At 37.2% G+C, this 27,957-nt stretch overlaps 1 protein-coding gene across 6 annotated transcripts in view; it reads left to right on the top strand.

Moving 5' to 3' along the window:
• The window catches only part of SLC35F5 (solute carrier family 35 member F5), a 182,918-nt gene that overhangs the window by 130,912 nt on the left and 24,049 nt on the right, over window positions 1-27,957 (top strand). For 5 of the 6 annotated variants that reach the window (XM_068545255.1, XM_068545254.1, XM_068545253.1 and 2 more), the window contains 8 exons: window positions 3,161-3,251; window positions 3,410-3,551; window positions 13,313-13,456; window positions 15,671-15,733; window positions 17,591-17,672; window positions 18,455-18,645; window positions 23,647-23,728; window positions 24,475-24,562. In XM_068545255.1, coding sequence (XP_068401356.1) covers window positions 3,417-3,551; window positions 13,313-13,456; window positions 15,671-15,733; window positions 17,591-17,672; window positions 18,455-18,645; window positions 23,647-23,728; window positions 24,475-24,562 — 785 coding nt within the window. In that variant the 5' untranslated portion in view covers window positions 3,161-3,251; window positions 3,410-3,416. Of the gene's footprint in view, window positions 1-2,017; window positions 2,296-3,160; window positions 3,252-3,409; window positions 3,552-13,312; window positions 13,457-15,670; window positions 15,734-17,590; window positions 17,673-18,454; window positions 18,646-23,646; window positions 23,729-24,474; window positions 24,563-27,957 lie in introns of those variants that run through there. The other variant, XM_068545252.1, reaches the window with a different exon arrangement.

Raw genomic sequence — 27,957 nt, 5'->3', positions numbered from 1 at the left:
TCGACTTTGAAGAGTAAAAAGGAAATTAATAAAAATGAAAGATCAATCTTTTTAAGCCTGTGAGACTTCGAAAATAGTACTACCAACAGAAATGAAGATATGAGGAAGAAAATTGGCTTCAAAAGGTCAAGAGACAGCAGGATGTTCAAGCTCATTCAACAAATATTGACTGCAGTTCTGTGTCAGGCACTATTCTAGGTGCTGAGGAGATAATGGAGGACCATATAGGCAAAAATCTTTGCTCTGGTGTAATTTATATTTGAAAATGTAGACAGCTGGGATTTGGTAGGAAGGGAAATGTAAAGATACCTGCTTTTAAGACTTAATCACACAGAGATGAGTTAAACTTATATCAGAAAGCAGCTTTCTACGACTTTGAAGTTTCTGAGGACTTGGCCTTGGACAAGACATATGGGGACAAAAGAAAAATGCCTGAGGTCAGGATGCCACAGCACAGAAACCACACCAGGGCCTGTTGACTCAGAGTAGTCCAGTGGAATTTCCCTCAGAGTGTGCTGGGAAAAAAATGTTAAGGGAAGATTAACCTAGGATTAGAGGCACCGTCCTTTAGCAGATGCTCTGGAAATAAGTGGTAATAATGGTAATTTATATACATTTACAAAGTACTTACATTTGCATTATTTATTTAAGAAACAGATAAGAGTATCAGCATATCTATAGATGGAGAACTGAGGTAGAGAGAATAATAGTCCTCAAGATTACACAATAAAATGTGGTGAGATTAAGAATTAGAACCTAATTTTCCTGACTCTTAGATCCTGGGAGGTATTCATAATGCTACTATTTTTTTCAGTCTATGTATCATAAATGTAGCATAAAAATTCTGAAGCATATTATGAGCCTGACACCCTAAAGAAAGAAGGATAAAGCGGGTACTGAAATAATTTGATTAATGTCTGCAAACAAATTTCCCCTAAGTAGTAATTTTAAGTAAATGGTTAAGATTTTTCTATTCTGCATGATACGTTTCTGAATAATTTATTAGAGGAGCTTGATGCTGATAGTTTATTAGAAATTGACTAGATTAACACAAAAAATGTCCATTGGTATTGTTTTACTAGTCAACTGAAAAATTTCAATACATTCAATTTCAATAAAATGAGAGGTTAAAAAGGTAAGAAATGCACTACATTTGACTATAGAAGTAAGAAAATTTCATTTCTTCGCACCATCTCATAAAGATGTTACAAATGCGCTGGTGGTAGACAACTCCATACAGAACCTCCTAGCATTGTTTTCGTTTTCTAAATGCAAACCAGCTCGCTGGCAAGCCATTTTTCTTATGGGATACTGAAAAGATGATTAAGAAAAAATCTGTACAATGTAATAATTATTAACATTTGTGTTCTACCTGCCATGAATTATCTAAGCCCTTCACATTTGTACGCTCATGTAATCCTGGCATATGTACAAACTAACAGATGAGGCAGGTACTACTATTATTATGCCCACTTTTCAGATGAGGAAACTGAGGGTCAGGGAGGTGAAGCAGCTTGCCCTAGGGACACAGCTTCTAATTCCCAGAGCTGGGATCTACTTTACATACAAAAAGTTTCCAGAAAGCAAAAGTTCTCCCAAGCCATTTTGCTTTTCCGGCCTCTTCTCGAGAAAGGAATATCGAGAGTTGCCTGACCGAACTTTGTAAGAAATGGAGTTGCTATCTCTTCTTTTAGTGCGGGGGCCATCTGGAGGCTCGGCCACCTCCCTTGACCTTCGCTCCGCCCCAGCCACCCACGCCCGCTTCCCTCTTCTCCTTCCACCGCGCCGCACTTCCCTTCTTCCCACCTCCGCTCCTCCCTGCCGCTCCAGCCGCATCTCCGCGCTCGGTGCCCAGCGCCGCCAAACCACCCTACATGCGGACCCTCCCGCGGCCGCCGTTGCGCCTCCGTGACGTAACCCGCGCGCCACCGCCCTCAGGCCGGGGGGCAGGGCCGGGGGCCGGGCTGGCTGGCCGGGGGCGGGGGCGGGAGCGGGACCGGAGCCGGGGGCGGGGCCGGGATCCAGCTCCAGGCCTCCGCGGCCATCGCTGCCTGCGCGGTTCCTCACTCTCGCCCGCTCCCCGCCCTCCCGGGCCGAGTGGAGCCGGGTGGCGTCGGCAGAGTCGCCCGGAGGGGCACCGCGGCTTCAGGGGCTGGGCCTCCAGCGCAGCGCAATGTCAGGCGCCGCGACAGCCCTGTGAGTCCGAGGCCGCGGCCGTGGCCCTGGGCGGCGGCGGGTCCGGGCCGGGTCCGCTCATGGTGCCGCCACGACACCATCGCGGGGCAGGAAGGCCAGGTAGGTAGGCACGGGAGGCCCGCGGAATCACCCGGAGCCGAAGCTGGGATCGAGGGTCCACCAACAGCCCCACCTCCAGCCTTTGGCAGCAGCCGACGTGCTTTGACCGAAACGGCAACGGTGTCTGGGGGCCGAGTGAGGGGGGGAGGCTGACGGGGGCGAGCGAACCCGGTCCACACTCTGGCCGTTGAGGAAGCTTCCTGGGCGCCGCCGCTTCAGGGCTTTACTCTCCTTCCCTGGGGAGGCGTCCCCGGCTTAACTTTTTTTTTTTTTTTTTCCTCCGAAAAAGGAAGATTCCCTTTAACAGCTGTTTCCCCACCCATCTCGTGAATGACTATTTAGATCTAAAATAAGTGACAGGGGTGGGTGGGGAAGCCTGGAGGATCCTTTCCCTTTACCACGTGAGGTGCTTGGAAACGTGCCGTCGAGACGCACAACAAATCCCTTCCTCTCACATCACCCAACTCCGCTCGAGATCGGGGACGGAAAAGACACTTAGAAACCGGCGCGTGTCTAGACGCTGTCCCGGGAGTGGGTACCTCCGGAGAGAGGCACGGGAGGCGAATGCAGTTCTGTATTTATGAAACTCGGAGAAGCTATTTTTCAGTAGCTAACTATTCTTAAATATGCCGTTTGTTGAATACGGCTTTTTTTTTTTTTTTTTTTTTTTTCCTGTACCGTGTTCTTTTCTGAGTATAATTTGAAATGCACAACGGATCACATGAAAGTCTAGAGGAAAGTGTCAGTTATATTTTACACACTTTGATATTCTTTCATTTGGAAGGTGAAGAGTGAAAAAGAGCTTGTGAATCTTAACGTTGAGTGATCGATGTTTTCATAAGCATTGTTTTGTGGTGGTTTGTAGGTGCGCTGAGTTCTTCACCTCCGTTTAGACTCAGATCTGCCCAGTTTTCAGGCACTGCTCTTGAAGACCTCAGAAAGGCCTTTAAAATAAGGTAAATTACACACTTTTTTTTTTTTTTAACCTGGATGACTTTCAACCTGAATATTAGCTTAACAAATGTAAGATATTTCTGTTTTACTAATTTTCTCGTTTTTATACGGTTACTTTTAAAATATCTCCTCTAATGTGATCTGTATTTTCACGAAACAGACTGCAAATGGTGTGTGTATTTATCATGAACCGAATGAATTCCCAGAGCAGTGGTTTCACTCAGCGCAGGCGAATGGCTCTTGGGATTGTTATTCTCCTACTTGTTGATGTGATATGGGTCGCATCCTCAGAACTTACTTCGGTATGTAATTCTTGTCTAGGAATGATCTTGCGTTATAGAAATATTACTATTGTTATAGTATCTCTCGTCATTACTATCTCTCATGCTTACTTAAAGCAGTATTTTGAATATTGTTGAATTATTTATCTTTGATAATGAATTAGTATCAATTCAAGTTGAAACTGAAAGGATACTCTTTTTGTTGCTTCCTACAGTTTTCTTATATCTTTTAGGGAGATTATTTAGAAAATGAGATACATGCATATTTTCTTAATATTTGTGGGTGTTTTTGTTGTTCTTTTCGTAAATTAATTTCTTTCTTTAGAAATACTGTCTTCTAGTGGAACAGCCATCTAGGATGCGAATCCATTTGTCACCATTTAGTAGAAAGTGAGAATGCTTTAGGTCAGATGAGTGAGAGTGATCTGAGTTTTCCCGTACAGGGCACTATCGTACACATACATGCGTGCATGGACATTTATATGTTTGCCGATTCAAACATTATGAAGTATATGTATACAGTGATTGCCTTTAGTTAAATTTTATGTTGTTTTTATTGATGACCTGTCGGTAGTAATGTGGTATTTTGAGTTCGCAAGCTAGTTTTTCTTTCAACTTGTACAGGTACTTTATTCTGTTTGGCTAATGATCCCTGTAAAAACTTATTTTCAGAAGTTACTGCATTTCAACTTACATGTTGCTATCTTAAGGCAAAAGGAAGACTAGCATTTATAAAATGAACTTAAATGTCAAAAGAAGCAGTGTGATACTGCTGGTCATCTCACATGGTAGCTAAGTAAATAGTTGACATTGACATTGTATCTGATGAATGAATAAATGTTTAGCCTTTTTGGACTTAGGCTCTGGAATACAATAGGCCATTTATTTTTCACTCTTCGACAACCTTTTTTTTTTTAGATTAACATTCTGTAGTTTAACTACAAAGAAACCTCTTTAATGTTGACAGGGAAATAAGCCTATCTTTAAAATTTTATTTTAGTTTTAAATAAATAGTTTGGTTTTTATTTATCACGTAATAAAGTTTAGGACAAAAGAGCACCTGATTAAATTATAATTTAACAATCCATATCTAAGCAAAGTAAAAAAAAAAAAAAAAACCCAACAACAAACTTGTCCCTGTTTTTGAAAAAAGTAAAACCTGTTGATAAGAGGATATTTTATAATTTGGTTATCCAGGAGCATATGTAATGTGTCTAATTCCTCAGCCAAATATGCTCTTCAAATTTAAGATATGCTGTGTATTTCAAAATTGAAAATCAGTCCTTTTATTGTGGGAATTTTCTGACATATACAAAGTAGAGAGAATGGTATAATGGATCTTCACGTACCCATCACTTACCTTTAACAGTTATCAAATTTTGCCAATCTTTTTTTTTTTTTTTTTAAATTATTATTTATTTATTTATTTGGCTGTGTTGGGTCTTCGTTTCTGTGCGAGGGCTTCCTCTAGCTGAGGCAAGCGGGGGCCACTCTTCATCGCGGTGCGTGGGCCTCTCACTATCGTGGCCTCTCTTGTTGCGGAGCACGGGCTCCAGACGCGCAGGCTCAGTAGTTGTGGCTCACTGGCCTAGTTGCTCCATGGCATGTGGGATCTTCCCAGACCAGGGCTCGAACCCGTGTCCCCTGCATTAGCAGGCAGATTCTCAACCACTGCGCCACCAGGGAAGCCCCATGCCAATCTTTTTTTTTTAATAAATTTATTTATTCTATTTTATTTATTTATTTTTGGCTGTGTTGGGTCTTTGTTGCTGCACGCGGGCTTTCCTCTAGTTGCTGCGAGCTGGGGCTACTCTTCGTTGCGGTGCGCGGGCTTCTCATTGCGGTGGCTTCTCTTGTTGCGGAGCACGGGCTCTAGGCACGCGGGCTCAGTAGTTGTGGCTCGCGGGCTCTAAGAGCGCAGGCTCAGTAGTTGTGGTGCACGGGCTTAGTTGCTCTGCGGCATGTGGGATCTTCCCAGACCAGGGCTCGAACTCGTGTCCCCTGCCTTGGCAGGGGGATTCTTAACCACTGCGCCACCAGGGAAGCCCCAAATTTTGCCAATCTTATCAACCCCTTCCCAAATATTTTTTCTTCCAGTGTTTAAAGCAAGCTCTAGCCACCTGTCATTTCACCTATAAATTCTTTCATATTCATCTCAAAAGGACTTCTAATTTTTTAAATATAATTACCATGCCATTAATATATCTCACAAAATCAATTATAATTCATTAAAATCATCTGATATTCAAATTTCCCTGGTTGTCGAGGACGTCTTTTTAGGTTAGGATCTAGTCAAAGATCACACGTTACATTTGTTGGAACTTTTAAGTCACTTTTAGTCCTTAACCGTATTTCCTCCCCTTTTTTTTTTTTTTTTTTTTTTTTTGATTTGTTGGAGAAATGGATCATTCTTCCTGTAGAATATATCACTCTGTCATAGTCCATTTGGGCTGCTGCCGTAACAGGCCACTGTAGACTGGGTGGTTCAAACAACAGTTCTTACAGTTCTGGAGACTGAAAAACCCAAGATCAAGGCGCCAGCAGTTTTGATGTCTATTGTGAACCGCTTCCTGGTTCTTAGATGGCAGTCTTCTCACTGTGTCCTCACAAAGCAGAAGGGGCAGGAGAGCTCTCGGGAGTCTCTTTTTTTTTTTATTGGGAGTCTCTTTTGTATGGAACTAATCTCATTCTTGACTTACCCTCATGACCTAATCACATCCCACAGGCTCCTGCTTCCTCATACCATCACATTGGGGGTTAAGATTTTCACCTAAGGGGATACAAACATTCAGTCCACAGCACACACGTTCTGGATTTGGCTAATTACTTCCTTGAGATGTCATTTAGCTTGCTCCTTTGTCTCTCTTTTTCCTGTAAAATGGTAGTTAGATGTAAAGTCTTGATTTGATTTAGGTTCAGTTTTTAGGAAAAAATGCCTTGGTGGTATTGGGTACTTCTTTGACATCACAACATGAGGCCCATAATGGCTGCAAGTCTTACTTTGGATGATGCCAATTTGAGCACTGTAAGTTCCTCATCAATCTTTAGGTAGTGGTTGAATATCCATATGATTATTGCCCAGATAGAGTATTTCACTAGGGTTGTAAAATGGTGATTTTTCTAAGGGTCGTTCCTTCTGCGTTCATTAGCTAGAATTCTTTAAGGAGAACTTTTCCACAACTACTGTTTGGTTATCCTGATACACGGGTCATATAGGAAAGGTTGGATAAATCTTGATTCTTTTCCTTATTCATTTTTTTCCCCTTTATTCATTTTAAACTAATGTTGCCTAGCAACTTCCAGAAGTAACCATTGAGGATTTTTTGCATATCATTATACATTTACAGATTTTTGTATATTTGATGTGTTTTAAACAATTGTGCTTATTATCCCTTTTGATGCTTAAACTGTCCTATCTTTGGCCGGTGGGACCCCCTTTAAATTCTCTCCAGTGTCCTTTCAATATTACCCCGTTAATCTTTTTTTTTTTTTTTTTTAAGATTTTTTTGATGTGGACCATTTTTAACATCTTTATTGAATTTGTTACAATATTGCTTCTTTTTTTATGTTTTGGTTTTTTGGCCACGAGGCATGTGGGATCTTAGCTCCCCAACCAGGGATCAAACCCTCACCCCCTGCATTGGAAGGCGAAGTCTTAACCACTGGACCGCCAGGGAAGTCCCTACCCCGTTAATCTTTAACATCCTGTTTGCCTTCTGGCACAAGATGCCCCAGACTCATCTCATACATTACTGCCCCATACTTGGATTTGACCCTTTCTTCAAGGGCCTATGGTTTTTTTGTGTGCAAAATGGTACAGATCATCATCTGGATTCTAGAGGTGCTCATTCCTTATGGGTTACCTTTTATTTTTTAATTTAATTTTATTTATTTTTTTATACAGCAGGTTCTTATTAGTCATCCATTTTATACACATCACTGTATACATGTCAATCCCAATCTCCCAGTTCATCCCACCACCACCCCCACCCCCCGCCGCTTTCCCCGCTTGGTGTCCATACGTTTGTTCTCTACATCTGTGTCTCAATTTCTGCCCTGCAAACCAGTTCATCTGTACCATTTTTCTAGGTTCCACATACATGTGTTAACATAGGGTATTTGTTTTTCTCTTTCTGACTTACTTCACTCTGTATGACATTCTCTAGATCCATCCATGTCTCTACAAATGACCCAATTTCATTTCTTTTTATGGCTGAGTAATATTCCATTGTATATATGTACCACATCTTCTTTATCCATTCGTCTGTCGATGGGCATTTAGGTTGCTTCCATGACCTGATTATTGTAAATAGTGCTGCAGTGAACATTGTGGTACATGACTCTTTTTGAACTATGGTTTTCTCTGGGTATATGCCCAGTAGTGGGATTGCTGGGTCGTATGGTAGTTCTATTTTTAGTTTTTTAAGGAACCTCCCTACTGTTCTCCATAGTGACTGTATCAATTTACATTCCCACCAACAATGCAAGAGGGTTCCCTTTTCTCCACACCTTCTCCAGCATTTATTGTTTGTAGATTTTTTGATGATGGCCATTCTGACCAGTGTGAGGGGATACCTCATTGTAGTTTTGATTTGCATTTCTCTAATGATTAGTGATGTTGAGCATTCGTTCATGTGTTTGTTGGCAGTCTGTATAACTCCTTTGGAGAAATGTCTATTTAGGCCTTCTGCTCATTTTTGGATTGGGTTGTTTGTTTTTTAATATTGAGTTGCATGAGCTGCTTGTGTATTTTGGAGATTAATCCTTTGTCAGTTGCTTCATTTGCAAATATTTTCTCCCATTCTGAGGGTTGTCTTTTTGTCTTGTTTATGGTTTCCTTTGCTGTGCAAAAGCTTTTAAGTTTCATTAGGTCCCATTTGTTTATTTTTGTTTTTATTTCCATTACTCTAGGAGGTGGGTCAAAAAGGATCTTGCTGTGATTTATGTCATGGAGTGTCCTGCCTATGTTTTCCTCTAAGAGTTTTCTAGTGTCTGGACTTACATTTAGGTCTTTAATCCATTTTGAGTTTATTTTTGTGTATGGTATTAGGGAGTGTTCTAATTTCATTCTTTTACATGTAGCTGTCCAGTTTTCCCAGCACTACTTATTGAAGAGGCTGTCTTTTCTTCATTGTATATTCTTCCCTCCTTATCAAAAATAAGGTGACCATATGTGCGTGGGTTTATCTCTGGGCTTTCTATCCTGTTCCATTGATCTATATTTCCGTTTTTGTGCCAGTACCATACTGTCTTGATTACTGTAGCTTTGTAGTATAGTCTGAAGTCAGAGAGTCTGATTCCTCCAGCTCCATTTTTCTTTCTCAAGATTGCTTTGGCTATCCGGGGTCTTTTGTGTTTCCATACAAATTGTGAAATTTTTTGTTCTAGTTCTGTGAAAAATGCCATTGGTAGTTTGATAAGGATTGCACTGAATCTGTAGATTGCTTTGGGTAGTAGAGTCATTTTCACAATGTTGGTTCTTCCAATCCAAGAATATGGTATATCTCTCCACCTGTTCGTATCATCTTTAATTTCTTTCATCAGTGTCTTATTCTGTTCTGCATACAGGTCTTTTGTCTCCTTAGGTCGGTTTATTCCAAGGTATTTTATTCTTTTTGTTGCAGTGGTAAATGGGAGTGTTTCCTTAATTTCTCTTTCAGATTTTTCATCATTATTGTATAGTAATGCAAGAGATTTCTGTGCATTAATTTTGTATCCTGCTACTTTACCAAATTCATTGATTAGCTCTAGTATTCTGGTAGAGTCTTTAGTATTCTCTATGTACAGTATCATGTCATCTGCAAACAGTGACAGCTTTACTTCTTCTTTTCTGATTTGGATTCCTTTTATTTCTTTTTCTTCTCTGATTGCTGTCTGGATTCTGTTTGCTAGTATTTTGTTGAGGATTTTTGCATCTATATTCATCAGTGATACTGGTCTGTAATTTTCTTTTTTTGTAGTATCGTTGTCTGGTTTTGGTATCAGGGTGATAGTGGCCTCGTAGAATGAGTTTGGGAGTGTTCCTTCCTCTGCAATTTTTTGGAAAAGTTTGAGAAGGATGGGTGTTAGCTCTTCTTTAAATGTTTGATAGAATTCACCTGTGAAGCCATCTGGTCCTGGGCTTTTGTTTGTTAGAAGATTTTTTTTTTTTAAATAAATTTATTTATTTATTTTTAGCTGTGTTGGGTCTTCGTTTCTGTGCGAGGGCTTTCTCTAGTTGCAGCGAGCGGGGGCCACTCTTCATCGCGGTGCATGGGCCCCTCACTGTCGCGGCCTCTCTTGTTGCGGAGCACAGGCTCCAGACACGCAGGCTCAGTAGTTGTGGCTCACGGGCCCAGTTGCTCCGCGGCATGTGGGATCTTCCCAGACCAGGGCTCGAACCCGTATCCCCTGCATTGGCAGGCAGATTCTCAACCACTGCGCCACCAGGGAAGTCCTGTTAGAAGATTTTTAATCACAGTTTCAATTTCGTTACTTGTGATTGGTCTGTTCATATTTTCTATTTCTTCCTGGTTCAGTCTTGGAAGGTTATACCTTTCTAAGAATTTGTCCATTCTTCCAGGTTGTCCATTTTAGTGGCATAGAGTTGCTTGTAGTAGTCTCTCATGACGCTTTGTCTTTCTGCGGTGTCTGTTGTAACTTCTCCTTTTTCATTTCTAATTTTATTGATTTGAGTCCTCTCCCTCTTTTTCTTGATGAGTCTGGCTAAAGGTTTATCAATTCTGTTTATCTTCTCAAAGAAGCAGCTTTTAGTTTTATTAATGTTTGCTATTGTTTTCTTTGTTTCTATTTCATTTATTTCTGCTCTGATCTTTATTATTTCTTTCCTTCTACTAACTGGGTTTTGTTTTTTCTTCTTTCTCTAGTTCTTTTAGGTGTAAGTTTATATTGTCTATTTGAGATTTTTCTTGTTTCCTGAGGTAGGCTTGTATTACTATAAACTTCCCTCTTAGAACTGCTTTTGCTGCATCCCATAGGTTTTGGATCATCGTGTTTTTGTTGTAATTTGTCTCTAGGTATTTTTTGATTTCCTCTGATTTCTTCAGTGATGTCTTGGTTATTTAGTAACGTATTGTTTAGGCTACATGTGTTTGTGTTTTTTACGTTTTTTTTCCCTGTAATTGATTTCTAATCTCATAGCGTTGTGGTCGGAAAAGATGCTTGATACGATTTCAGTTTTCTTAAATTTACCAAGGCTTGATCTGTGACCCATGATGTGATCTGTCCTGGAGAATGTTCCATGTGCACTTCAGAAGAAAGCGTAATCTGCTGTTTTTGAATGGAATGTCCTATAAATATCAATTAAATCTATCTGGTCTATTGTGTCATTTAAAGCTCGTGTTTCCTTATTATTTTTCTGTCTGGATGATCTGTCCAGTGTCATAAGTGAGGTGTTAAAGTCCCCGACTATTATTGTGTTACTGTCAGTTTTCTCTTTTATAGCTGTTAGCAGTTGCCTTATGTATTGAGTTGCTCCTGTGTTGGGTGCATATGTATCTATAATTGTCATATCTTCTTCTTGGATTGATCCCTTGATCATTACGTAGTGTCCTTCTTTGTCTCTTGTAATAGTCTTTATTTTAAAGTCTATTTTGTCTTATATGAGAATTGCTACTCCAGCTTTCTTTTGATTTCCATTTGCATGGAATATCTTTTTCCATCCCCTCTCTTTCAGTCTGTATGTGTCCCTAGGTCTGAAGTGGGTCTCTTGTAGACAGCATGTATACAGGTCTTGTTTTTGTATCCATTCAGCCAGTCTATGTCTTTTGGTTGGAGCATTTAATCCATTTACATTTAAGTTAATTATCGATACGTTTGTTCCTGTTACCATTTTCTTAATTGTTTTGGGTTTGTTATTGTAGGTCTTTTACTTCTCTTATGCTTCCTGCCTAGAGAAGTTCCTTTAGCATTTGTTGTAAAGTTGGTTTGCTGGTGTTGAATTCTCTTAGTTGTTGCTTGTCGGTAAAGGTTTTACTTTCTCCATCGAATCCTAATGAGATCCTTGCTGGGTAGAGTAATCTTGGTTGTAGGTTTTTCCCTTTCATCACTTTTAAGTGTATATGCCACTCCCTTCTGTCTTGTAGAGTTTCTGCTGAGAAATCAGCTGTTAACCTTATGGGAGTTCCCTTGTATGTTATTTGTCATTTTTCCCTTGCTGCTTTCAATAATTGTCTTCTTTGTGTTTAATTTTTGCCAGTTTGATTACTATGTGTCTCGGTGTGTTTCTCCTTGGGTTTATCCTGTATAGGACTCTCTGCGCTTCCTGGACTTGGGTGGCTATTTCCTTTCCCATGTTAGGGAAGTTTTCGACTATAATCTCTTCAAATATTTTCTCGGGTCCTTTCTCTCTCTCTTCTCCTTCTGGGACCCCTATAATGCGAATGTTGTTGCATTTAATGTTGTCCCAGAGGTCTCTTAGGCTGTCTTCATTTCTTTTCATTCTTTTTTCTTTATTCTGTTCTGCAGCAGTGAATTCCACCATTCTGTCTTCCAGGTCACTTATCCGTTCTTCTGCCTCAGTTATTCTGCTATTGATTCCTTCTAGTGCAGTTTTCATTTCAGTTATTGTATTGTTCATCTCTGTTTGTTCTTTAATTCTCCTAGGTCTTAAACATTTCTTGCATCTTCTCGATCTTTGCCTCCATTCTTTTTCCGAGGTCCTGGATCATCTTCACTATCATTATTCTGAATTCTTTTTCTGGAAGTTTGCCTATCTCCACTTCATTTAGGTGTTTTTGTGGGGTTTTTTCTTGCTCCTTCGTCTGGTACAAAGTTCTCTGCCTTTCCATTTTGTCTATCTTTCTGTGAATATAGTTTTCCTTCCACAGGCTACAGAATTGTAGTTCTTCTTCCTTCTGCTGTCTTCCCTCTCTGGGTTATCATTTTTTTCTAGGCCTTTTCAATGCACATAACTAGGTTTTTGGGGGTTTTTTTTGGAAACAAAAATTATGAGTTCATTCTGATATTTTCAATTTAAATGAAGATTACAAGGATCTACTGTATAGCACAGGGAACTGTATTCAATATCTTGTAATAACTTATAATGGAAAAGAATCTGAAAAAGAATGTGTATATATACATAAAAAACTGAATCACTTGGCTATACACCTGAAACTAACACAACATTGTAAATCAACTATAGTTCAATTTAAAAAAATCAAACAGAAAAAAACAGTGATTACAGGCTGTTGTATAACTTCCAAATGACATTAAACTTCATGCTGTTTTCTTTATACCCCATACTGTTTCATTGCCTCTCTTTATGCTATTTCCTCTGTTTGGGCTATTATTCAGACCTTTAGATACAGATCAAGAATAGCTTCTTTTGGGAAACTTCTGTAATGTTCAAAATGGTCCGTCTTTCTTTGGTACTCCCATGGTACCCTGTATCCCCTTATCATGGTATTAGTGCATTATACTGTGTATTCTTCATATCTATATCTATGTCTATATATCTGTATCTGTATCTATAGGTCTCCTCTCAGGAAATCCTGTCTTATTTTTCCTTAGCTGCTAGTATAGATACTGTTGCATAGTAGGTTTTCAGTGACTATTGAACAAAAGTTTTTTTGCAAGTTGTTGCTGCTTTGTTTTGGAAATATTATCCTTTGTATGCAAGGCAAATAAAATATTCAGAAATGAATTCAAAATATTTTTATAATCCCTTTTGATCTTTCCCTTGCAAATGAACTTCTAGAGTTAAAACTCATGTAATAACTGTATTTTATTGGAAATGAGTAATAAGGTTTGTCTCATAGTTTCTGTAACTTTTTCCTCCACAGTATGTTTTTACTCAGTACAACAAACCATTCTTCAGCACCTTTGCAAAAACATCTATGTTTGTTCTGTACCTTTTGGGCTTTATAATTTGGAAGCCATGGAGACAACAGTGTACAAGAGGATTTCGAGGAAAGCATGCTGCTTTTGTAAGTTTTAAATTTTAAGTGTTTGTTGGTGCAGGGGTAAATTTTTTCAAATTATTAGTTTCTTGAAAAACAGTTTAACTTGTTCGTTAAATGAGTGAAGATAGCATGCTATAAGAAAAACTTGCTTTTGTCCATACTTTTAAATTTACTCTTCTAATCAGCTTGGCATCAGAATGTTTTGTGAGAAGTCAAAGATACATAATCACTTTCTTTCCCTTACCTCATGGCATCCTCTGAGTTGTTAAGACTTACTTAACCTAGTCCAAATCAATTAATGTGGAGAAGGTGATGGAAGATAAAGGATAAGAAGAATATCTAGAGTCTATGGTCATTTGCAGATCAAATAAATATCATCTAATTAGTTGTAAAGTTGATTATAGAAGCAAACTAATTCAAAGTTTATATGTTAAAATGAAAATAACATATTTCAGAGCATATTTCAGATGTTTGGCTAATCAAATTATATTCCATCATTAATGTCACATAACATGCTTGTTTTTAAGTGTTGAAAGAAATGGCAGTTTATGTAGTGATGTATCTTCCATATAGTAGAAACTGGATTTTTGATAATGAAGAATATAAAACTCTTTTTTTTTTACACATTTATTTATTTATTTATTTTTGGCTGCGTTGGGTCTTCGTTGCTGCGCGTGGGCTTTCTCTAGTTGCGGTGAGCGGGGGCTACTCTTTGTTGCAGTGCACGGGCTTCTCATTGCGGTGGCTTCTCTTGTTGTGGAGCACAGGCTCTAGGTACATGGGCTTCAGTAGTTGTGGCATGCAGGCTCAGTAGTTGTGGCTCACGGGCTCTAGAGCACAGGCTCAGTAGTTGTGGCGCACAGACTTAGTTGCTCCACAACATGTGGGATCTTCCTGGACCAGGGCTCGAACCCGTGTCCCCTGCATTGGAAGGCAGATTCTTAACCACTGCGCCACCAGGGAAGTCCCTTCACTTTCTCTTTTGTTGTAATTAAATAGGAATGTCTTTGTACACATCTGTAGTTATTTACTTAGGATAAATTCCTAAAAGTATAATTGCTGGATAAAACAGTAATATCATTATATAGCTTGATTCCTTTTGCTAAATTATCATCTACAATAATTGCACCAGGGCTTCCCTGGTGGTGCAGTGGTTGAGAATCTGCCTGCCAATGCAGGGCACACGGGTTCGAGCCCTGGTCCGGGAAGATCCCACATGCCGCGGAGCGGCTGGGCCCGTGAGCCACAATTACTGAGCCTGCGCGTCTGGAGCCTGTGCTCCGCAACAAGAGAGGCCGCGATAGTGAGAGGCCCGCGCACCGCGATGAAGAGTGGCCCCCACTTGCTGCAACTAGGGGAAGCCCTCGCACAGAAATGAAGACCCAACACACAGCCATAAATAAAAAATATATATATTAAAAAAAAAAAAATAATAATTGCACCTGTTTCATGTCTGTTAGCAGTGCTTGAGACTGAACTGTTAGCAAAACCCTAATGCTTTGCCAATATGATAGGTAGACAGTGGTATCTTGTTTAATCTGTGTGTTTTTGGTTACTTTTTCATATATTTGTTGCACAGTAGAATTCTTTTGTGAGTTGTCCATATCTTGTCCATTTTTCTACATTGACTCTTTCTTACTGATTTATAAGGCTTTTTAAGGGCATGGGCTTCTGGTGTTTGAATCTTGTTCTGTCACTTGCTGATTGTGTGATCTTTAGCAAGTTATTTAACCTCTTCAAACTTTAAGCAGGTATAAATGATAGGGTAGTTGTGGGTGTGAATAAAAGCATGCTTATACAGCACTAGCACAGTGGTTCTCAAAGTGGTCCAGTGTCTGAATCCATTTAGGGGATTCTTGAGGTTAACACTGTTATCATGATAATGCTAAGATGTTATTTGTCTTCTTCACTAACCCACCCATCCTCTCCCTAGTGATCTGAAATGTTATTATAATATTGTGAAAAGGGCTTAAGTTCAGAGTTAGACTAAATTGGGCTTTAATCCTAGTTCTGTTACTTAGATGAAATTTCTTATCCTCAGTTTCTTCATCAATAAAATAAAGATAATACTTACCTTACATGGTTGAGTACTTGGCATTAGCTGCTGTTATTATTAATAATGATTATACCCTTATAGGTCTGCTCTGGATTTTTGGTTCTGTTCCTTTGAGCTGTGACTCACACTAGTTCTACTTTATTTCATGAGTTTAATTGAATTTTATGTCTCATTATTTGTAGTTTGCAGATGCTGAAGGTTACTTTGCTGCTTGCACAACAGATACAACTATGAATAGTTGTTTGGTAAGTGTTTCTTTTCTCCTCAGGAAGAGAGCGGGTGGAGTTGACCATGGCGGGAAGGACTGAAATAGCGTTGATAGCACCACAGCTATATTAAAATAAAAATATATCTCAATGTTGGCTGCTCTCCATGAGAGTTGTAATTTGTTACTTTCTTAGAGACACCTGAGACCTAAAAGTAAGCAATTCAGCCACCTCTGGGGAGAGAAGGGAAGAGGAAATTAGTTAAGGACTGAAAATAGTAAAGGAAGTCCTTTGTCCTTTGTTTCTTACCAACTTTGTCACTTCATGTTTGTTATTATATTATTACCACTTAGAAACAAATACATTTACTTGACACTGAGACTCTATAAGCAGATTGTTTATTCATTTCGCAAATTTTTAAGAGCACTTAATATACGTTAAACACTTGTTCTAGACTCTCAAAATACAGCTTATGTTCTAGTGTGTGAGGGTGTGTGTTCGGGGAAGGGAGGGAGACAGATAATAAGCAAGCATATGAAGGAATTATCAGTCACTCTGTTTAAGCATTTATAATCTTGTTGGAGAGAGAGTATGTAAAAATCTATTCTTTTTAGACCATTACTAAGGCATCTCTTTAAAATATATTATTCGAAATGTGGCATTCTATCTGAGAAAAATTTTAAAGTTAACTCTAAAATTTAATACCAATTTATGAAGCACTAGCTCGGTGACCTTACTGACAGTACAGTTTTTTGTTCCTCTGACTTCTAGAACTACAGTTGCTTGCAAGGTAGCTTACCGGGTGCTGTGAATGGTTTGTGAAGCTTAGAGAAAATGTCATTTCTTTTCTCTGGGATCCTAAGCATCAACAAAGCTAATTCCCTGGTGGTTCAGTGGTTAGGACTCTGCACTTTCACTGCCAAGAGCACGGGTTCGATCCCTGGTTGGGGGACTAAGATCCTGCAAGCCTCGCCGTGCAGCCAAAAAAACAAAAAACAAACAAACAAAAAACAGAAAAAAACAAAAACAAGACTAATATCAGTTGTCTCTATCAGTGTAGAAGACAGAGTTGAGATGGCAGCCTACTCTTCTACTATTTTTTTCTATTATCTGTAAGATGGACATGTCAAATTGTTCTAGGCCAAATGCTATAATGAAAAGTTCAATGCAACAATGAGACTCCATCTATTTCCAAATCCTATTGTCTCTTCATTTACTGAATATTTTTCATTGGCAGAGTCTGTATCAGGAGTTAAAGATAAATTAAAGAAATAAAAAATATTTTATGTTAATTTAAGAAACAGCCTTGTTTCTTAAATTAACAGAATTGTGCCTTAAATACAGATCATCTGAAGAACATTTTCACAAACAGTTGGGGGATTTAGAACCACTTAAAAATGTAGACTTTTAGAGCATGGTTAAACAAACCTGGCTTTAATTCTGTGGTCTATCACTAGATTATTTTATATCACTGAGGACAGAGACTTTGTCTCTACTGCTCTTATAGCCCTAGGACCTAGAACAGCACCTGACATAGTAGGAGCTCAATATGTATACGTTAAAAGAATGAATGAAAAGGAATGGGAGATAATCTGTTAGCTGAGAGAGGTCTGTTTTTATGACATTTAAAAATTAAATATCATAATATGCCAGTGCTGTGTGATTACATTTCTAAGCTTTAAATTGATTCTTTCTGTCATTGTACCTGGGTGGATCATTTGAGTTTCCTATATAAGTCTTGAAAATGCATTTTGGGAAAATTATGCTGTATAAACATGGTGGTGAACAGCCCTGTTTTGGGTGGTATCTGTGTCTATATACCATCCACTTAAATTTAGCCAGTATATCAGCTATTAATACTTGTTTATATTTGTTTCTGTTTTTGCTGCATTCCAGAGTGAACCTCTATATGTTCCTGTGAAATTTCATGATCTTCCGAGTGAAAAACCTGAGAACACAAACATTGATACTGAAAAATGTAAGCAAAACTTAGAATTTCATAACTTAGAAATTGGTGAAAATTTTAGCTTCACTCAAGCCATCCCAAAACTTAGTGGTTCTGTGGGTTGCCTGGGATCACCAGGCAGTTCTTCTGTTCCGTGTGGTGTTGGCTCAGCCTGTGGTTGTCCAGTTGACTGGACGTTTTTATTAATTCAATGGAAATAACTTCCAAATACCAGAAATCTCTGTGGTGTTATAATGTATATATAGATATATTTATTAATGAACAGCATCCTCTTCAACCAGGCCATCAAAGACCTTGATAGCAGATTACAGCAGTTTTGCTGGTTCTTTGAACATGGTAAAGAATGCCAGCTTCAACGTAACGCACAGTATTCATCCGTGATATTCTCTTTCAAGGAATGGAACTATAGAAGAATGTTCTGCGTGCTTGACCAGGAAAATAATTCTCATAAATTGGATATCTATGAGGAAAAATCCAAATAAACTTTTACTATAAATGCTAAAATAATAATCATACTATAATCCTGAACCAGGCAGTTGTTTGAAACTTTGTTGAATATTGGTCTCATTTTAAAACCTTCAAAATTTTTTATAGATGGAAACATTTTTCCCACCAACTCTTTTGAATGAGCAGAGCTGTTCCATGTAATAATTTAACTGGTTTTTTTTTGACTGTTCAAATATGATTATAGATGGATTAAATAATATGCATTTACAAGTAAATTAAAACTTGTGACATTTTTTGGATGCGAGGGGAAATGTTTAATGATTTTATACTTTACTTTTCCTTTCAAGCTCCCAAAAAGTCTCGTGTAAGGTTTAGTAATATCATGGAGATTCGACAGCTTCCATCAAGCCACGCATTGGAAGCTAAGTTGTCTCGCATGTCATATCCTACCGTGAAAGAACAAGAATCCTTACTCAAAACTGTGGGGAAACTTACTGCAACTCAAGTAGCAAAAATTAGCTTTTTTTTTTGCTTTGTGGTAAGTCTTCTCTTTATTATATGTTTGGAATTTGAATTTGAAGACAGTAGACATATCAACAATATAGTATTAAATTTTAAGACTATTAGGTTGCCTTAGTCATGACTTTAAACTCTGTTATCTGCTATCATAGGGAAATTAGAGTATTAAAATTAATAAATACTAGGCATACGTAAAAGAATTCATTAAATACTATACACTACAACCACTCATGTATATTTAGAATTTGACATTGCCTCATGGTCAGAATAATGATTAAAGTTATTTCACACTATGATATATACAATCACTAGTAAATGTCCAGATAAGAGTTTGCATTGATTGCATTGATTTCTTCAAATAAGTGCTTTTGAGGTTTTATTTTAAATTCATATAAATGTGGTCAAATATTTTATAAGTACTCATAGTAAACATTTTTTCATTGTTTCTTATAATATTGTTTATGCCTTCTTAATTATTTTAATATAGAAACAAAAATATGCTTAATGTTTCACATAAAACATTCATATAGCAAATAAAATATTATTTTGGGCTAATTTGGGATTAGATAACTTGCCTGAGTTAGTAAACTCTGATTTACAATTTAAAAAATGAATTTCAGTGCTCTTTTCTATATGTATCATTGGAAGTAGACTATTCCAAGGTGGTTTAGTATGGGCCTTTAAGGTTTAAATTTATACTGATCATTTTAAACCACTAGGTAACACAAGGTTAATGTCAATATTATTAGCCTGATTATGAGATTTTTTTACTTTACAGTTTTGCCTCTCATATTTACTGCATAGCCAATTTTTCACCATCCTCTAACTGAATAACCTCTGTTTTAGTGATACCTTGATTAATATATTCAGGAGTACAAATCAAAGAATCTTTGGGGGTTGTAATATGATAATTACATATGTAATAAAGTTAATTTAAAGGCTCATATATTTGGATTATGCTATTGTGATTTCAGTTTGCTTGTTTTAAATGAGTATAAGGCAAGACTAAGATTTATTAATTAAATCTCCTAATTTTTAAAGGAGACTTGAGGTGAAACACGATAAAAGGATCTATAAAGTAAAAGTTTAAAAAGGAGGGGTGGATAAGAGCCAGACTAAACAGATAATGTCTGTGTAGGGTGCAAACTGGGTGTGTAATGGGTTGATTATATCAGGAACTTCCATTTAAAGAAAGAAAGAAAGCACACAATTCATCTCTAGACAAATGGGCAGAAAGGAAAAAAGGAAAACTTCCTGAGTTACAGAGTTTGTCATCTATTGATAAAATAAACTTTTCCTAACTCAAAACTGAGAGAATATATTTCATAGGTTCTTATGTAGAAAGGCACTATTCTGTATACCAGATTTACAGGTAGATATGTACAGATAACAGCCTTTTAGAAAAATTGTGGTAAAATATACATACTATAAAACTTACTGTTTTGACTATTTTTAAGTGTACAGTTCACTGGCATTAAATACATTCACACTGTTTTGCAACCATCACCACTGTCTATCAGCAGAACTTTTTTCATCTTGCAAAACTAAAACTATACCCATTAAATGACAACTTCTCTTTCCCACCTCCCTCAGCCCTTGACAGCCATCGTTCTACTTTCTGTCTCTATGAATTTGACTGCTCTGCACACCTCATATGAATGGAATTATACAGTATTTTTCCTCTGGTGACTGGCTTATTTCACTTAGCATAGTGTCTTCAAGGTTCATCTTTGTAGGATGTGTCAGAATATTTTTCCTTTTTAAGGCTATGTAATATTCCACTGTATGTGTATACCACATTTTGTTTATCCATTCATCCATTGATGTACACTTACGTTGCTTCCACCATTAATAGTCTTTTTTGAAAAATCAACCTTAAGTAAGTTATAAGAGCAAGGAGCTGTGTTAATCTTAAGTAAAGGCATTTCTATAGAAAGTCAGAGTAATATAGTCCAGGTATATATCTTTTTAGAAACCTGACTTAATAGAGTAATAAGCTTGGATGAGCTCTAGAGCAATGCTGTTCAATAGAAATATAATGTGCAAATGCAGGTCACATAGGTATGTTTTTTTTTGGCTGTGTTGGGTCTTCGTTTCTGTGCGAGGGCTTTCTCTAGTTGTGGCAAGCGGGGGCCGCTCTTCATCGCAGTGCGCGGGCCTCTCACTATCGTGGTCTCTCTTGTTGTGGAGCACAGGCTCCAGATGCGCAGGCTCAGTAGTTGTGGCTCACTGGTCTAGTTGCTCCGTGGCATGTGGGATCTTCCCAGACCAGGGATCAAACCCGTGTCCCCTGCATTGGCAGGCAGATTCTCAACCACTGAGCCACCAGGGAAGCCCCCCACATAGGTATTTTTAAATTTTCTAGTAGCCACATTAAAAAAAAAAAGAGAGAAACAAGTTACTTTTAATACTGTATATATATTTTTTTGATTAATTTATTTGGTTGTGTTGGGTCTTCATTGCTACGTGCGGGCTTTCTCTAGTTGCAGCGAGCGGGGGCTACTCTTCGTTGCAGTGTGGAGCTTCTCATTGCGGTGGCTTCTCCTGTTGTGGAGCACGGGCTCTAGGCACGTGGGCTTCAGTGGTTGTGGCAGGCAGGCTCAGTAGTTGTGTCTCACGGGCTCTAGAGCGCAGACTCAGTAGTTGTGGCACACGGGTTAGTTGCTCTGCAGCATGTGGGATCTTCCCAGACCAGGGCTCAAACCCACGTCCCCTGCATTAGCAGGCAGATTCTTAACTACTCCGCCACGAGGGAGGTCCCTTAATACTATATTTTTATTTAACCCACTCTATGTAAAGCACTTCAAAATATTATCAGTATAAAAATTATTGGTGAGATAGTTTACATTCTTTTTTTGTACTAAAATCTTCTAAACATTTCAATTTTTAAACATTTCAATTTCTGTTTCATTTCCATTTCTTTTTCTGTTTCATTTCAATTTCAGTTTTCATTTCACTTTCTAAACATTTCAGTTCAAAGTAGCCACATTTCATTTGCTTAGTAGTCACATGTGGCTAGTGGCTAATGTATTGTACATTGTAGGTCAAAAGGAGTTAATGATTACTGTATTTGCCAGTCCTTCTTTAATTGTTTTGTCTCATTAGGACTTACGGTGTTTTAATTTTTTCTATAAGATGTAATTTAGGTCATACCGGCTTTTATGCTAATTTTAAAATGAATTATCACTCATGAAATAATGAAATACTATATAAATTATTTGTGACAGCTTAATTCTTAGTAAGTGGTTGTCCTCAACTCTGGAATAATGAAAGGAAACATTGTAAAGATAATTTTTACTGGAGGGCAATTGAGATGGTCTTCTTTTGTGATGAGGCTGCCTTGGGTTTGAAAGCCAGAGAATGGAGTTTGGGGAGAGCTGGAGAATGCGAAGATCTTTCTGGAAAGAGTTCATAGCTAATGATGAGTAGTTATACTCTTTGAATTCCTGCAATCTAAGTGGTCTGTTTTTATTTCTTTATCTCACATTAGCGGAGACCAGTAAGATTGTTTGGAAAATGAGCACAGTATTTAAGTATTAAAGTGGTAAGGAAAGTGGGTCAAGAAAGCTAATTATCACCCCACAAGCATGGCCTATTCTTGTAGAAAATCTCCAAAAGATAATTAAGGGCAGAATCTTCTGCTTCTTTTTTAGCACTTCAACTGCAAGTAGATTGTGGCTCCTACTGTCATATATATTTGATATTGCCCGTCTTACCAGTTGCTAACCTCATTTTCTTATTTAGATAGTCAAGTGAAATTAGGAAGTCAGAGGACTACAGATGGAATCAGAGTCTGGCTTTAGCTTTGAGTACAGTGTATACTGAATGAAGACTTCTAGACTCTCAACCATCTGCTGCCTTCTAGCAGTAAGATCTAGCTCTAAGATCATGTGTCTATACTGCTTCTTTGAAATATAAATGCTAATAACTGTACTTCTCAGTTAACTACAAGTTCTGAGAGATATCAAGAGATGTCCCTCCCTTAATAGAGACAAGTCATTCTCCAGTAGAATATGATTATCCAGTCAGTCTGTTTAAGTAACAGAAAACAGTTAGACAAGTAGTTAATTTACTTTGACCCAGCAATCTGCTTCTTAGTATATACTACATTAGGGGCACTCATGTACATATGCCCCAGGAGGCATACGCTAGAATATTCTTGGTAGCATTGTTTGAAATAGTCAGAAAGTGTTCATCAACAGAAAAATGGATGAGTTGTGGTAAACTGTATTAGATTATCTGATAGCAGTAAAAATAAATGAACTTTGGATGCGCGTGCACACACACACACCAGGCTTCATCAAAAGAGGTCCTGTTTCTTATTCTCTAAATCAAAGTAGGCACAGGGTTGGGAATATAAGAATAACCTAGCCTAGACAAGCAAAAGGGAAAAAAGAAGAAAAAAAATCCTCATAGCTGGAAAACTTTCTTCATTATATTCAAAGTTATGAGAACTCTTTATATTATGTCTCAAAACTGAGAATCAGAGAAACAATCACAGTTAGCCAGTAAATTCACAATTTCTTGGACATTTTAAAATTTCCAAAGTGAATGTAAACTTTTGTCTATCGATCTGGCTAGTTCCATCCATCCCCTTAGGCATCACCTTGTTCAGTCGATTTCTCATCATGTTATATTCATCTGTACATATTTTAATGTTTGAGAATTCCCCCCAACTTAAATTTGATTTAGATAAACTTAATAGAGTACTATCAGTGCTTGGATAAAGCAAATTTCAATGTTGATTTGATATTAAATTTACCCTAATTTTTAAAAAAGCCTGAACAGTGCTAATTTTTAACCAACTGTTGTTAATTTCTTAAGGGAAATTGGATAGCAAAGATATTAGGTCTGATATAAATGTTTGTCTGTTTTGGGCCTGTGACTTTTCAATACAAAGCAGATTTTAAAACTTATGATAGCCGTATTTAGAGGGAGAAAAAAAGGAGGGGACTATAAATTATAATGACAAATATAAAAAGTCATTTATTAGGTTTCACTTTATTTTCTATTTCTTTAGTGGTTTTTGGCAAATTTGTCATATCAAGAAGCACTTTCAGACACAAAAGTTGCTATAGTTAATATTTTGTCCTCAACTTCTGGTAAGAAATTTGTCTTCAAAATCTGTATTATAACTCGAGACCTATTTCTGATATATATGTGTACATATACATATATTTTTATCTTGTTTTAAATTATTTCATTCTTTCTAATGTGTATTGGTATAATTACTATTTAATCTTTAAATTTTGTGCCATAGCCTTGTGCTATTTATATTCCTTCCAGTACTTTACAGTATTTTTTATACAACAATATATTAAAGTTTAATAGGCTGACTCTTTGTATTGTAGCTGTCTTTCCTTTCACATATTCTTTCTAAAGATCTTTTTTTCAACCCTTTGGCTAAATGTAATTGCTTATTTCATAACTATAATTTGCCCTGTGAAAGGTGTTTTATTTTTAAAATTGAATCACCTTCCAAATCTGGAAGATAAAAAAGTATTTTTGAAGCTGTAAAAATAACTTTAGTACACATGCTTGATTATGATGAGGTCAGAATGTTACTCTGAATGCTCAGTTTAACTCTCTTATTAGTTTTAAAATAAATAGGACTGTACTTGATCTGTATTGTTGAAATAAACATGGTTTCATTTGGAGGCTGTTTTTATGTGTGATCTCTGAACATTTCAGCCTAGGTAACTGCAGTCTTATTCTTAGTCATTTAAAAATGACAAAAATTAGTTTAAAAGTTAGGTGTGTAATTAACTTATTTAAACAATCAAGTTGGTAATAAATAATTTTGACATATAAGCTAATGTATCTTTTTTTTATCCTTTTCTCTCCATAGGACTTTTTACCTTAATCCTTGCTGCAATGTTTCCAAGTAACAGTGGAGATAGATTTACTCTTTCTAAACTATTAGCTGTAATTTTAAGGTAAGAATATAATGTAATAGCTAGTTTATTCTGCTTAAAAATGCAATGTTTAAAGCATTTCTGGTAATGATAGACGATAGTTTATGTTATAATATACTGTATAGGCAAAGGTAGATGAGGGTAAAAGGTTTTAAATGGACATTAAGCTACTCAGCTCTGCATCACATCCTTGGCTAGTTTTCGAAACCTTCCTGGGGAGGGTAACTGGAGGGAGGACCCCAAAGCAGCTTTGGTTCCCATTCACATGACTGTGGACCACTAAGTGTTGTACTGACATTCACGTTTAACTGCCTGGTAATCCTAGTAAGCTCCCAAGTTTGTTTCCTTTTCCTAAAACAAGTTCCCCTTTTTGTTTAGTTTTTAGTTTTCACTTCTCCCACTTCTAGAAATCTAACCTGCAGTCTTCTCTGATTGTCTCAGCCTCAATCTTTCAATTATTTCTGCATAAATTATCTGGCAATTTTGTATTACTGTTTGTAATACAATACGTAAGTATCATTAATGACTAATTTAAATCTTTTACTTTATTTAACTTTATATCCCTATGAGATTATAAACCCTTGAAGGTCAAAACCTTGTTTTCTACTTCTTTGTGTCATCAAAGGCCTAGCATAAAGCTTTGCTCACAGTCAGTACTCAAAAAAGATGTGTTGGTTTGGTGAAGCTGTTGTTTTTGTGAGAGAAAATCAGAAATCAGAGAAGGTAGCAGAATAATTCACCAGAAAGATTAGTGTTTCTGAACTTTCAGAGGTGGGTTTGAATCAGAGCTCTGCTTTTTGCCCCTGGACACTTGCCCTAAACTCTCTGAGAGGATTTCCTAGATGACAAAATGATGATAGTATCATCTACTACTTTGCAGTCTTGTTTTAAAGTTTGGAGGGATGTATATAGAAAGTGATTATCGTAGAGACTGGCACTTGGCAATCACATAAGTGGTGTTTCTTTCTTTTAGATATAAAGGTAACTTGACCATGGTAGTTTCCATGGGCAATCGGGTTGAACCAACTAATTTACCATTTAGACTTTATGGACACTAGGAATTTATTCTTTTTGCATGATTGGCCCATGTTTTAGCCAAACATATTTTTTTTTTTTTTCACACACACACACTGTATTTTATTTTTACAAGAGATAAATAGACTGACACCAAGCATTGTACATGGATGACCACAACAAAAGCAACAATGATTGCAATTACCAAACATGAAACACACTCATACTATGTCATAATATTGACATTCAGTCCAGTAATCCTCCACTGTAACAGCTCCTTTACTTTGCAGTAAAAATTGATTTGTATATTCTTTGCCTCTGAGTCCTTGTGGGATTTTTTTTTTTTTTAAATTCAGACAGAAAGTCACAAAAATTATACTCATCCTCATCAGTTCACTCAGTCCCATGTAATTAATTTTTTTTTTCATCTTGATCTTTTTGTTAGCACTTTTATGAGTTCATCAGTTTTTCATTAGAGTTCTGAAAATGCTTATTCATTCAGTTCAGCAGTACAGTCAGTTACCAGAAACCTGTACTTGTCAGAGTCTTTTCCATGAATTTCTTGAAGATGAAACCCTTTTATAGGAACATATTTGCAAAATCATCAGAGTACACCCAGAACTGTCTGTAAATGACAAAAGGCTTAAAAATGACCACGGTTAAAGATTTGATGCAAGTTCATAATAATGCAGTTGACAAGAAAATTAGTTATTTCTGAGATATACATTTTAAAGTAATAACTAGGATTATTACTTATAACATTATACCAGAACATATAAGATTTTTAGAAATTTCATGTAATGTCTGAAACATTTATATTAACATATTTCCATACATACTTCCATACAAATACAAATATAAGATTTTTAGAAATTTCATGTAATGTCTGAAACATTTATATTAACATATTTCCATACATATTTCCATACAAATACAAATATAAGATTTTTAGAAACTTCATGTAATGTCTCAAACATTTATATTAACTTATTTCCATACAAATAACCCAATGAAAGTTTAGTATTAGTTGTTTTGTTTGTTTTTTTATACTGCAGGTTCTTATTAGGCATCAATTTTATACACATCAGTGTATACATGTCAATCCCAATCGCCCAATTCAGCACACCACCATCCCCACCTCACCGCAGTTTTCCCCCCTTGGTGTCCATATGTCCATTCTCTACATCTGTGTCTCAACTTCTGCCCTGCAAACTGGCTCATCTGTACCATTTTTCTAGGTTCCACATACATGCATTAATATACGATATTTGTTTTTCTCTTTCTGACTTACTTCACTCTGTATGACAGTCTCTAGATCCATCCACGTCTCAACAAATGACTCAATTTCGTTCCTTTTTATGGCTGAGTAATATTCCATTGTATATATGTACCACAACTTCTTTATCCATTCGTCTGCTGATGGGCATTTAGGTTGCTTCCATGACCTGGCTATTGTAAATAGTGCTGCAATGAATGTTCGGGTGCATGTGTCTTTTTGAATTACGGTTTTCTCTGGGTATATGCCCAGTAGTGGGATTGCTGGGTCATATGGTAATTCTATTTTTAGTTTTTTAAGGAACCTCCATATTGTTCTCCATAGTGGCTGTATCAATTTACATTCCCACCAACAGTGCAAGAGGGTTCCCTTTTCTCCACACCCTCTCCAGCATTTGTTGTTTGTAGATTTTCTGATGATGCCCATTCTACCAGGAGTGAGGTGATACCTCATTGTAGTTTTGATTTGCATTTCTCTAATAATTAGTGATGTTGAGCATCTTTTCATGTGCTTCGTGGCCGTCTGTATGTCTTCTTTGGAGAAATGTCTATTTAGGTCTTCTGCCCATTTTTGGATTGGGGTGTTTGTTTCTTTGATATTGAGCTGAATGAGCTGTTTATATATTTTGGAGATTAATCCTTTGTCCGTTGATTCATTTGCAAATATTTTCTCCCATTCTGAGGGTTGTCTTTTCGTCTTGTTTATGGTTTCCTTTGCTGTGCAAAAGCTTTGAAGTTTCATTAGGTCCCACTTGTTTATTTTTGTTTTTATTTCCATTACTCGAGGAGGTGGATCAAAAAAGATCTTGCTGTGATTTATGTCAAAGAGTGTTCTTCCTATGTTTTCCTCTAAGAGTTTTATAGTGTCCAGTCTTATATTTAGGTCTCTAATCCATTTTGAGTTTATTTTTGTGTATGGTGTTAGGGAGTATTCTAATTTCATTCTTTTACATGTAGCTGTCCAGTTTTCCCAGCACCACTTATTGAAGAGACTGTCTTTTCTCCATTGTATATCTTTGCCTCCTTTGTCATAGATTAGTTGACCATAGGTGCATGGGTTTATCTCTGGGCTTTCTATCTTGTTCCATTGATCTATGTTTCTGTTTTTGTGCCAGTACCATATTGTC

Source organism: Eschrichtius robustus, chromosome 5 (assembly GCF_028021215.1).
Source record: "Eschrichtius robustus isolate mEscRob2 chromosome 5, mEscRob2.pri, whole genome shotgun sequence".
NCBI classification, from domain to species: domain Eukaryota; kingdom Metazoa; phylum Chordata; class Mammalia; order Artiodactyla; family Eschrichtiidae; genus Eschrichtius; species Eschrichtius robustus.
Note: the sequence above shows the minus strand (reverse complement) of the source record. Positions and strands in the feature narration are given on the sequence as shown.